General features: G+C 39.3%; 1 protein-coding gene across 1 annotated transcript; it reads left to right on the top strand.

Annotated features, from left to right (window-relative positions):
* The first annotated feature begins 331 nt into the window (after positions 1–331).
* On the top strand, positions 332–8,764 carry TAS1R2 (taste 1 receptor member 2). Its single transcript, XM_063435616.1, has 6 exons — positions 332–552; positions 2,081–2,378; positions 4,461–5,216; positions 6,296–6,502; positions 7,095–7,215; positions 7,497–8,764. The coding sequence occupies exons 1-6, from the start codon at positions 332–334 to the stop codon at positions 8,426–8,428; spliced, it is 2,535 nt and encodes an 844-aa protein (XP_063291686.1). The 3' UTR covers positions 8,429–8,764.
* Positions 8,765–13,088: the final 4,324 nt, after the last annotated feature.

The following is a 13,088-nucleotide window of genomic DNA, read 5'->3' as shown; positions in this document are numbered from 1 at the left end:
ATTTCGGCCTCCTATCCAACCATAAATTTACATGTCATAACTGATTGCCAAGTGGAACATGGCCTAGTTTCTGGTGGTGAATGAGCATCATGGGAAATGTAGTGTACATGATGTGTAATGCCTCGTATAGAAACGATAGTAGAATTGAAATGTTCGTTTACACAGTGTTTTCTTTTTGCTTGGGTGTATGCAAAACGAATGTTTAGTACCCGAGATAATTTGAATAGCCAATAAATTGTGTAAATTTACATTCACATAAGCCAGGATTAAACATTGTGCTAAGTAAGAAAAAAGGAATAGGGATCTATGTCGTTGTGTTTAAATGTTGATAATGGATGAGCGTTTAAGTATGACACAGATGAAAAGTCTTTTCATAATTCCCCTTCTTTTAATGCAAAGCTCAGCCAGTGTTGTGATGAGTTTTGGAAGTCAAAATGCATCATCTGAATTTGTTCTTCGAGGTGATTACACAGTTGGAGGATTGTTCAGTCTACATGCCTCTGGGGCCGTCTTGACTTTGGAAGATACAAGTGTGATAGAGAGCTGTTCCAGGTGAGATACAAATTGGCTAAATATTGATAACGTGAGAAAATATAATGCAAGAACTCAAAATGTAGTGCAATGACTCAAAGGCTTCGTTATGGGGTGGGTTTAGGGGCTAAAGACACAGATGTTGATAGTATACTAGTACTTTTATCATTTTATACTAGATAGTAGCTAATTAAAAAGCACTACATGTCTTCATAACATTCCTTCTGGACACATAACTGGAGTAATGAGTAGTAGGGCTTAGGGGAGATAGGGAGTGAGACAAATGGGGGCTTACAGAAATGAGGAGAGGTACACAAGGGATTTTATATGAGATAGAGATAGAAACAATAGTGGGTGAAGGGAGAAAGAGCACTAAAATGACAGTATTGTAGTGTGAGATATAGGACTGTGGGTGTAAAATGATGGCATTGGGAAATGATCTTGGATTCAGCCTTGGGAAAGGAGTTATTGCATTATAACATGGACTAAATGCTTAGGAGGTTTTAGCAACAACCCTGTCAACAGATTCCTGACTTAAATCATATCAGTTATAGTTATATTGTGTAGATTATATCACCACACTATTAACCACATGTATGTTAAATACAAGTGGGTAATAATGTAGTGATAGAACATATGGAATGCGTCATTGTGCTCCTTCAAATCTCTTGCAATGTATCATGGAGCCAACCAATTAAATCCCAAAAAGGAAGCTAATGTTCAAGTGTATAGCGGATGTGCTTATTGTTGTATGACCATTATGAGACTTCTGGGTTGATTGTCAGCAAACCTATACTATCACTAAAAGGTAGGAAAATCCAAAATGAAGTCCATTAGTGGGGCAAATGTAAGGAGTCAAATTAAAAGAGGTAGGTAACTATTTATGAAAAGTAATAAGACAAAATAAAGAAGTACAGAAGCTAGTATTATAGGAATCAAAATGTTCATGTTATAGATTCTTGACCAAATATTGTGTTAATCAAAAGTTGAGTCTTTCTTCAGAACACTCTAGGAGAAAGCATTAGACAGTATTTGAGTGAGGTGTCATGTGACACAATGAAGTATTATTGGTTATACAATAGTTGACCCTCTGTGGGCTAAAATGGTTATATACCTCAATTGTAGCCGTGGGTGGTCTGTCCAGCTGGTAATCTGAGCATTGTCATCTGTCCGCAAGAGAAAAGTAAAAATAGTCAAGTTAGAGGGGAGATGGAGAATAGATCACGTGAGATGTCCTGGGGGGATAGAGGTGGGCAAAAAGAATGCTGGACCAAGAATATTCCTCAACAAAGACCACTTGCCTACCTATTCCATTCCATGCCAGGGAGATTACTAAATCCGAGGAATAAAGCAGTTGTCAGGAGTTCCATCAAAGAACAAATCATGTACATCTCAACTCTCTTTGATAATTATATAATTGGGTAGATGGAGTAGGGAGGAAAACGTGTCTTATTAGAAATGGACATTTTTCCCTATGCTGCCAGTTAAGTTACCAAATGTAAAATATGCCAATACAAATTAATTTCCACATATTTCTTTGTCTCTCCAGTTTGCATGTCAATCCTGCTGGCTACCTTAACCTTCAGGTCATGAGATTTGCAGTCGAAGAGATAAACAATAGCAGCAGACTTCTACCGAATATAACGCTGGGGTATGAGATTTTGGACACTTGCTACATTTACAACAACATTCAACCAGCTCTGGCTTTCATGTCGAGAGATTATGTTTTTGATACAGAGGCCAATTACACTAACTACATTCCGAAAGTTATATCCGTGATTGGTCCTGATAACAGTGATTCGGCTGAGACCACAGCTGACCTTTTTAACCTTCTGCTGATTCCACAGGCAAGTAATACGGTTACTTCAGAAGGCAAAACTTCCCTGTTAAATAGCAAAATCTTTTCAATCTTGCTTTGTTTTCACAGACTACCTTGTAACTGAGCTAAGTATGCACTAAACGCCTTTGGTTATTCAAGCCCTGGTCTGCATTCAAGGTTAGATTTACCTTCTCCGGTGCCCAAAGGCCAGTTTCCTTAACATGCTCCCCCTTCACATATATATGTTATTGATGAGGTGCTACTGACACAGTGTAATTATGTGGATAGTGTATCGATGTATCTCAGAGATTCTCAGCAATAAAACTCACAGTCATATATAGAGTATGAATGTATCACAAAGATCAACTGTGTATGGCTCAGTGAGATGTTTGTAGTGTGTGTGTATTGTGTAAGAGAGTTGTGATCGCGTGGGAAGTTTCGCTGAGTGTGATACATATGGGTGTACTGGTGGTTGGCTGAATGTGGTGTGTCTGGGCTAAGCTGAGAGTGACTGTGTATGTATCCTGCGTATGGGGAGGCTAAGTGTGATACATGTGTGTTGCAGAGAAGGATTAAGATCCCATGGGACATATGCAGGTTTCTAGCGTGCTCCCTCCTCTATTTTTCACATAGAGATGGTTAATGGAGCCCAAGTAAATTTGTGGTGCCAGGGCCTCTCTCTAACCCCTGACCCCTAACTGCCTGTCTATTGTTGCCTTATGGTTAATCCTGCTCTGGTGTATTGTGATAGGTGTGGGCAGGCTTGTGATTTCAGCCTTTACACACATTTTATTATTTAAACTTATTATTAAATAGATACAAAAAACAAACACACACAAAAAAGTGTTTTTTGTTTTTGTTTTTTTTAAAACATCCATCCTGATTACTTCTTTGCAGAGAGGGGTATGATCCCATATTGTCTAGTGAAGACATCAGCCCTGTATGGTTCTGGGGGTGCTTCTTGTCCTGGAAAGAGGCACTGTTCAGGGGAAGACTAAGTGAGATATTGTGGAAGATAGTTGGAGACATATACTGTGGAGGGGATTGAGAGAGGCAATGGGGAACATGGAGAGAAACTCAGGAGTGTAGACCACATCTGCCCCCCGTGCTGCCCTAAGATCATGGCCTTGGTAGCCTTATGACAATTCTTCCTGCCTGCATTGCTAGTTTTGAATAAGCAGTGTTTTTGCTGGAAGTAGGAGCCTAGCTGAAAGTTAGGGTTAATCCTAATTCTTACATACATTACATGTGTTGCACAACTATGTAATATGTGTGTCATGTCCTGTGGCCTGTTCCTTTGATGGCAGTTAGAAACAATGTAATCTGGGGACCGGACTAGTTCTATTGGATAGACAATTAGATATTATTATTATTATTATTAGCCCTTATATAGTGCAAACATTTTGTGCAGTGCTTTCCAGTTATACAATGGGGATTTTAAACAATAAGTAATTGCCAGAAAAAAGAACCGAGTGTTGACAGACACAAGAGGTGAATAAGGCCCTGCTCAAACAAGCTTAAAATCTAGGAGCACACGGAGGGGACCAATATCAGGGTGCAAACCGTTGCAAAACAGTTTGTTACATTACTGGGAAACAACAGGGCCAGAGTACTTCTGGCATCAAAACCTCTACAGTGGTCTGTAAATGTTATGATGCTTAGCAGTAACCCTTTAAAGACTTAGCAATTAACATAAGAATGCAGTTTTGTGCAGGTACAGCCAAGGTACACATTGCCATTGGAAAAAGAGAAACAGAAGCGGTGATTGATAGGTATAAAGGTCAGAGTTAGAGCTCGAAAGGGAACACAAATGGGGGCATTCAGTTCCAGGAAAGACCTAGATAGAGCTGTGTTGATTTATGAATTTAATTTAATTTTTCACTAAAACATATTTGCTAAATATACTGAATAGGCAAACGTAATATTAAAATACTGGACTGTGATGGGGTCTCTTTAAACATATACCTATGTGCAAAAGGTTGATCTTGGTGGACTCGAGTCTGACATCAGACATCAGTTGAGCAGGTGTTATACTTATGTTCCACGTAAGAGCCACAAACAGGCATGGCCATTTCAGTTACCAAGTCTTGTCTTTTCTTCTTTTTTAAAGATTAATATTTTTGCAACAAGCAAACGACTAAGTGACCTCAGTCTGCCTTCCTGTTTCCAGACCATTGCCAGCAGCAAGACACAACAAGGAGCCATTATAGATATTCTCACTTTTTTTAATTGGACCTGGATCGCTGTTCTGGGAAGTTCCGATGAATATGGTCACCATGGGATACAGTCTTTAATAAAACTTGCATCAGATGAAGACATCTGTGTGGCCTACCAGGGGACTATACCTATCAAAATTCCTGGCAAGGAAAAGGAATGGAACAACAGCATTTTGCAGATTGTCCATAACGTCACAGCGGTTAATGTCAACGTAATTGTAGTGTTATCGGTGGACATCGTAGTCCTTGATTTCTTTAGACAGGTGCTCGATACTAATCTCCAAGGGAAGGTCTGGATTGCTACTGAGACCTGGTCTTTGTCTACAGTAATTTACAATTTACCAAACATCCAGAGATTAGGGGTGGTACTTGGCATTGCCGCCAAATATGTTGATATTCCAGGAATTGAGGAATATCTTTCAGATGCGTACAATCAAACAAAGGGAAATTCATTAAATCCAGATATGAAAGACTGCAACCAGGACTGCCAGACTTGTCTGAATTCTACAGAGAGCTCTTCCTTCAGCTTCTCAGAAGACAGAGTGAGCTTCAGTATCTACGCAGCAGTGTATGCTGTGGCACATGCTCTGCATATAGTTCTTGGATGTAATGACACATACTGCAACAAAATTGATGTTTATCCATGGCAAGTAGGTATTGAACTGCAAAACTGCGTGGTGCTTAAAGTGAACCTGTCATGATATAACAGCTCTGAAAGCAACAGCTGTATAATATCAGAAAGCTAAAAGATATATTTAAGCAATTTCAATTTAAACACTCCAAGCACCATAAGCACTACAGCGTGCTGGAAATGTTATAGTGCCAGTAGTGCCCTGGTGTCCCCTTCACCAATGTAAGTAGTCAAACCATTTTAGAATGATTTGACTCATTACCTGTGGTCCACCAGCTGCAGCCAGACGTTTTCAAAGCCTAGCAATGCAGGGCTTAACTCATTGGCTGGGAGCGATCAACTAATGACTCTAGTCAACGAGCTGGTGCATAGCTTTGGAGAAACTCCCAAGTGGGACTTTTATCTCTCCTGGCTGCTGAGAGAAGGTGCAAAATGGTACCTGGTAAAACCTTGGTAAGAAGTCAAAAATTCTAAAACAACCTATTTACAATGGGGGTAACTGAGCACTCCTTGTACTATATCCACTACAACATGCTTACTTGGCTCCTCTTCAGTGTGTCAATTCAACCATCTCCTCGAATTTGTGGGTGTTACAGCCCTAGTCATTCCTGCTGCCTGTCCTCCCACTAATCTATTTGGTCCCAAGCAAGGCCATTCTCCTTAATGACACAGACACCCTCATTACCAGCTAATGACGGCAAAAATGGATTGACAACTTGAGATGCACTTGTTGGGGGATTTTCAGCTATGTAGAGCAGGAGATCCAGCTTTAGAAGGGTTCTTATGATCTTCCCTGTCACTCAACTATCAGCATAGTCCTTTATGCTATAGAGGTCTACACCAACAATTGATTGGCAGGTGCAGAGAGGGACCAACATGTTGAATAGCTTTATCTAAAAATCTATATACTTGTCAGCCAATCTTCCAGACCAATGGAGAGATAATTTTTTATTGTACTTTGTTTTATGTAATGTTTTGTGTACAATGACATATACACTGTAAAAGAACTATATACTCTAAAACATAAGAGCAAATTACATAACATTCACATCAAAATATACCTGGTCCCATTAACATCCCTTTTATATTTTAATCCAGATCACAGATGCTTTTGGACAAGTGAATTTTTCTCTGCTAGGTAACCTTATAAATTTTGACCAGTATGGTGACTCTCCTACTGGATATGACATCGTCACCTGGAATTGGTTGGGAAAAACTAATTTTGAAAATGGTGGGTCCTACCCTGAACTAGGAAACCTTGTTATCAATCCAGACAAAATCAAGTGGCAAACAGCAAATAACCAGGTAAATTCTCAAGATTGTGAATAGGCAAAGGAATGACTTTGTTACATATGGACGCGCTACTTCGATGTCCAAAGTGTTTCTTGCATCCAATGGTTCTATAATCTGTTTATTGATGCTCGGAGATGATTTGCAAAAGTAGACAGCCTTGTCAATTCAGCCTTGTGCACACCATCCTGAGTCCTGGTAAATAACCTGGGAAACATGTTTACGATCCAGAGCAGGAAGGAATACTAGATAGCCCTCCAGGAATCAAAGGGGAGGCACCTAAAGGCGAAATTGTCTTCATCCTATCTGCAAAGTGTCCCTATTTATTTTTGCTGTATTACACTGTGTTTTTGCTCTCTTGCTTTCTAGATTAACAGATGTATCCCCAAAGTTTTTCTAAATGTAAAAAAATAGTTTCTCTCTGCCTCTATTCTCTCTGTTGGTCTGCCTTTATGTTTTGTCTGTTTGTTTGTCTGACTTACATGGGTCCGTCAGTAGTCTGTCTGTCTATCTATCTATCTATCTTCTTTTGAAAAAGTAACTTCATCTGCATTGTTAAATTTCACATGTGTTAAGTAATGTACATTTTGCCTACATTTTACTATAGGTACCTTCGTCTGTGTGTTCTCCTGAATGTCGATCAGGACAGGAGAAAAGGCAAACAGGAAACTACAATTGCTGCTTTATCTGTGTCAACTGTTCTGCTGGGCAATACCTCAATGAAAATGGTTTGTAATGTGCCCAATATAATTTATTTCCCCAGCTTTAACTGCCTGCTATATGAGTGTTGCCACCACTTCGAGAAACCAGTTCTACTAATAACCGGCCGCTGTAAGAAGGCTGCTGGAACTATGTACATTTATTATAAATGGTGTCACGTGAATGCTTGAGAAAGTCTTTGTGTAAAAGGAGACATTGTGCTAATTTTGGCACCGAAAACCTGCTTTCTTATTTTGACCTTTGTATTGCAAAACAGTATAAATATATAAAATTGTTTATTTTCTTTTAGGTATTTGTATGGAGTGCAGCCAACACCAATGGTCAACAGAGGGAAGTACCTTCTGTTATGCCAAAATAAGAGTGTTCCTGACATGGCATGATACTTTAACCATCGCAATATTTACGATAACGATCCTAGGAATGTTGCTTACGGTGGTGGTGATTGTGACTTTTATTGTCCATTTAAAGAGCCCAGTGGTTAAAGCTGCTGGAGGTAAAAGGTGTTTTCTTATGCTTCCTGCCCTGGCAACAGCCTATCTCAGCATTTTGGCCTACCTTGGTGAGCCAGACACAATGAAGTGCATTTTAAGATTACCGTTTTACAGCCTTGCCCTCACCATTTGCTTTTCCTACATTTCAATCCGGTCTTTTCAGATCGTTTGTATATTTAAGATGTCTTCCAAACTACCAGCCACCTACGATTATTGGGTGAAACGAAATGGACAATATGTTTTCTTCATCATACTTTGCAGTACCCAGGTTCTTATCTCTTGTGTCTGGGTAAGCGTCAACCCTCCTACGGAATCCACCAAGGACTTGACCTCTGATACGGTTTTAGTGTCTTGCAGCCAGTTTACCTCCACATACAATATCCTCCAGTACAGCTACAATGCATTTCTCAGCCTCATGTGTTTTACGTTTGCTTACATGGGTAAGGAAGTGCCCAAAAATTACAATGAAGCCAAGTGCATTACATTTACCATGCTGATTTACTTTGTAATATGCATTTTTTTCTTTACTGCCCAACTTATTGATGTTGGGGAATATGTCAATCCAATAAATGCAGGTCTGGCTCTGGCCAGTCTTCTGGGCATCACAGGAGGGTATTTCATGCCAAAATGCTATATCATTTTCCTAAGACCCCAGCGTAACACAACCAAGTACTTCCAATCAACCATCCAGTCATACACAAAAAGGGGTACAGGGAGCACAAAGTTCTGATGTCTCGAACTATACAGTGGGTTACACATAAAGATGCATTTCTAGCTTGTATATAAAACCCCACTGGTAGTACAATGTAATAAAATTGAGGTTTTGATTACAGTTTCTGTAAAGTGTGATGAGTGAGTTATTTGCTGTAGAAGAACCCTGTTACAAACAAATTGTACACGACCGATTCTGTCTCATGTTAAGCAGTCAATCACAGAAGCCAACAAAAGTTCTGAGATGGAACAAATTAAACAGTGGATCCACTTTGAGACAAACATTGTCTGTTAGTATGTGTCTCTATCATATGATTCCATATGTGTCTACTGCTCATTGCACAGGATCATGCTTAAATTCCCTGGAGTAGGGGTGGGGAGGAGGGGGGGTCTAGGGTAGGAGCATGGGGGTGATACGACAGACACATAACCCATGTGGAATGGCAGGCAAGAAGGAGACAGAACATTTAGGAAATTAGGGAAAGAAAACACCATGGCACTAAAGTAACAAAGGAAAGTTTTATGGACAGTTCTGTTTCTTGATTTCTGCAGAAGATATGGCACTTGGTTAAAAAAAATAAAAATCACCATCACTGGTTTAGATTTTAATGGATTTGTGTGTGTTTCAAAACATCCAGCAATAACCATGGTACCCATTCATCACACTCCCCATATTTTCTTTTAGCCTCTTTCTTTCTTTGTCTTAAGACCTTTTTCAGACGTTACTACCTCCTCTTAACGTTCCTAAATGACCTAATCTTAGGGTAATTTCATTGATATCTGGAAAAAGCAGTATTGGATGATGGCTTGGCATTCAATCTTTGGAGATGGCTTGTAGAATTTATACTACTTACATACATATGATTATCTGATCGTATGATTTAATTCTAACTGATATATGAGAAAAGCGTAATTCTGTAAAAGTAACCAGTTTGTGGCCTTTCAATTGTGAAAAAAATAGAAATATATATTTTCTATGGTATTGTGTTCATCAAAAGAGACTATGCAAAAATCTATAATAAATCATGCAATAGAATTATATTAAATTTAAGAAAACAAATTGGGATTTTTTTTTTTTTAGATAACAAATGGGAATAATAAATGAGACAGTTGCCACCTATCTACCCTCCAATTAATATTCCCTTAGTAAAAGAAGGATCATTAATAACGTCTCAGTTTTCTGGTTTGCAATGAATATGGAAATTCAAGATGCAAACATGTAGTGTACGCCTGGAATATGTAAAGTTGGATGGAAGCTCAAGTAAAAATTTTGCATTATTAAAATGTATGTTGACTTTGCAAAGCTTGTTAAATTCAATTGTACACAAAATAAGTTAAGGAAACTGTATCTGCTTTTTTATTATTTTATGTTTGCATTGAAATCCTTCGGCTATCGTGGATGTCTCGTAGTCAGCAAGCTGATTTTCATTAAAACCCAAATTAACAGGTATGTGTCTTGTTTTTTATAAGGTTTTCCAGTGTCATTTGCATATCAGGGATGTAACAAGATATTCAGCTTAGTGGGTGTAAAATTGAAAACAACAAATATATTGTTGTAGATACAGAACACGTATTTACAGATTTACAGGGTTATTCATTAACATGGTTATTTAGTAATCTGAGAATTCCATTTCACACTTAAAGGGACACTATAGTCACCAGAACAACTACAGCTTATTGTATTTGTTCTGGTGAGTAGAAACATTCCCTTTAGGTTTTTTGCAGAGAATACTGTCTACTGTCCATGGGAAAGCATTGTGATTAGCTCAGAGAATCACTTCTGATGATGTCAGCAAAGCAGGCAGATTAGATAAGCGGCAGCAGCAACAGACTTGAATACAAGTAAGATTTTACTCTATTTAGTGAAGCATGGGGGGTGGAGCAGGGGGGTTAGATGGTTGTTTTAACACTATAGGGTCAGGAATAAACGTTTGTGCTCCTGACCCTATAGTGTTCTTTTAACCCCTTAAGGACCAAACTTCTGGAATAAAAGGGAATCATGACATGTCACACATGTCATGTGCCCTTAAGGGGTTAAGGACAAATTAGCCAGACTGGAAAAATGATCTAAGTTAGCTATGCTTTCAGTTCAGCTTTTCTGGCCTCAAATTTTAAACTGAATTTCAGATTGTATGTCAATTTTTCACCTAGAAAATGACTTCATAGCCAAATGCTTGATATCTTGGGAGTTCAGTGGCTCCACCCACATCGTATTCATACTCCACTTATTCTGAACCTAGCAGGAAAAATTCCTTCCACTCCTCTTTGCAATATCATGATTTAATCATCAAGGTGATGTGACTCGTCAGCAAACAATGAAAATTGTGCCTCCTTCCTATGATTGTGAAAATGTCTAATACTAAAAAAAGGAATATTTCCTTAAAATTGATAAATGTAGGAAAAAAGAGGCAGTAATCTGTAGAGCTCCTGGTGTAAATGGGATTAAGTATTCTTAAAATAAAATAAAAAATGCCTATCTGTAACATTGAATGGTTTTATTTCAAAATGTAATATTATACAAAGAGAATCCAAGTTAACACAGTCCGGATGGGCCGGGTCCCTCCCGGGTGGGGAGGGGCGGTGGGTTCCGATGGTGTGTCGACGTCTATGGCGGTGGACCCTCCGTCGATGTGGGCGATGTCTTAGGGTCGAGCCCTTGGTGGCCCTCAGCCCAGGTAGGCCAGTGGCCGGAGCAACTAGGCCCAAGGGGGTCTCCTGCGCTCCCCGGTTTGCACCCCTCCGTGCCTTCGCACGTGGTTGGGGCTGCCGCTGTGCTACCCGGTGCCCAGAGCTCTCCAGAAGTGCCGAAAGTGCTCATCAATTCGCTGTAGGAGTCGCTCCACGGGGCAACAAGGGGACAGTCCTGATTGCACGCTGGTATCATCTCGAGGGTAAGTCGCCGCCGCCATCTTGATTCAGGTTGCTGTGCTCCGAGTGAGTTAGCAGTGAGGCCTGTTGCTTCTGGGCCCCGGTGTGGATTATAAGGTAAGTGCCGTGGTGGCCCATCGTGATAGTCCAGTGGGGACCGGGATAACCCCCGCCGGTCCAAGGGGGTGGGGTAGGAGTAATTCCAGACGTTTGTGTTGCTTGTGAGCAGGGAGATTGGCTGCGTCTCCTCCGCTCTGTTACAGCAGGTCGAAGTATTGGATTGCCGGTCCCCAGCGGGTATTAGACTTTGCTTAGGCTTCAGGTCGCTTTGCTGGACCCCCTTAGTATTGTGGTTCTCATCGGTGTGTTAGAATAGCTGGTTTACCGGGGTTAAAGTCCTAAATTCAGCCCACTTTGCAGGAGTTCAGGACACACACAAGTCTGCTATGCTTGATGGCTAGGATCTGCCCCCCCAACTGTGTTTTTTTTTTTTTTTTATTAAATTTAAAAATTTAATTGTGTGTTTGATTTGTCTTATATTAAATTTTGTCTGAAAATCCGAAACCATTCAGTATACAAATATGACAAATATGCAGAAAAAGAAGTCATGAAGGAGGTAAACATTTTTTTCCAGTGTTTTTGCCTAAATCGGATGATTTATCCTGAAATGGAATTCAATTGGCCATCAGTAAGCATTCACTCCGAATGTAACACTTTATCAACTGTAGAATTTCCCTTGCTTTTAGTAGTTACTCTTATTGATAAGTGATATATACTTACCTTTTTGTTAATCCTATATCACACACTTGCACGTCTAAATACCCGCCTGTGATAAATTTCTAATATTTGTTTCTAAATTACTGTTTTCAAAAAGGAAATGTAATTTGCAGAACAGATTTGCTCTAAATGCTATATAGACAGCTTTCTGATACAACATTTTTGAGAAGTACTCATTCAGTAACAGTTATACACACATCTGAAGGAAATGAATGGCTTTTGCAGTGAAATTGAAAAATTACTAGATGGTGCCAAATGCTTACAAATGGATGGGTAATTATAGTTCTTTGAAATGATCCACATGGCTGGTACTTAGTGGACCATGCTATTTGAAAACATTTACTGCTTCAATGCACCTCAGGCTTGACATGATTGTAGCAGTAACTAGCATAAGCCTTATACCAGATAAGGACACCCCAACAAAAGTACAAAAAAAAATATATGATGCAGCAAGGATGGAGTTAGCAAGGCTGACTGTGCCGTGTACAATAAATTATAGGCTTCATAGGTGCAAGATATACAAATATGAAAAGGACTTAAACCGATTAACCAAAGGCAGCACACATTGTGTATAAGGACCATTCTATGTCCCAACAAAATTAAATAGCATATAACGATACAGAAGAACAACAAAGTATAAGGAACAGATCAACAAAAAAGTTACAGATCAACCAGAATAAAATGTAATAAGAAGAGACATGCCAGGATAAAATCTCAAAATAAATAGTACAAATGTTCTTCTGAAGATTTTAAATCATATGCGGTGGAATCCATTCTCATAAGGTACATATGTAGAAAAAACAAAACCCAAAAGTGTAGTATGTAACACAAAAAGTGAAAAACATACAATATAAATTACGGAAATGTCGACTCACATTTACTAGAGTTATCATACAAGCTCCGGTAGTGATGGCTTGTAGTGGTACAATCCCCACTAGTGGATAGGATCTCTCCAGTGGGTCACAGTGAAATATGTAAAGAGGAAAGACATCTAATAGTGCAGTATTGAAAAATTAAACGAGTTTGACAATTTT

Source organism: Pelobates fuscus, chromosome 11 (genome assembly GCF_036172605.1).
Source record: "Pelobates fuscus isolate aPelFus1 chromosome 11, aPelFus1.pri, whole genome shotgun sequence".
NCBI lineage: Eukaryota > Metazoa > Chordata > Amphibia > Anura > Pelobatidae > Pelobates > Pelobates fuscus.
Note: the sequence above shows the minus strand (reverse complement) of the source record. Positions and strands in the feature narration are given on the sequence as shown.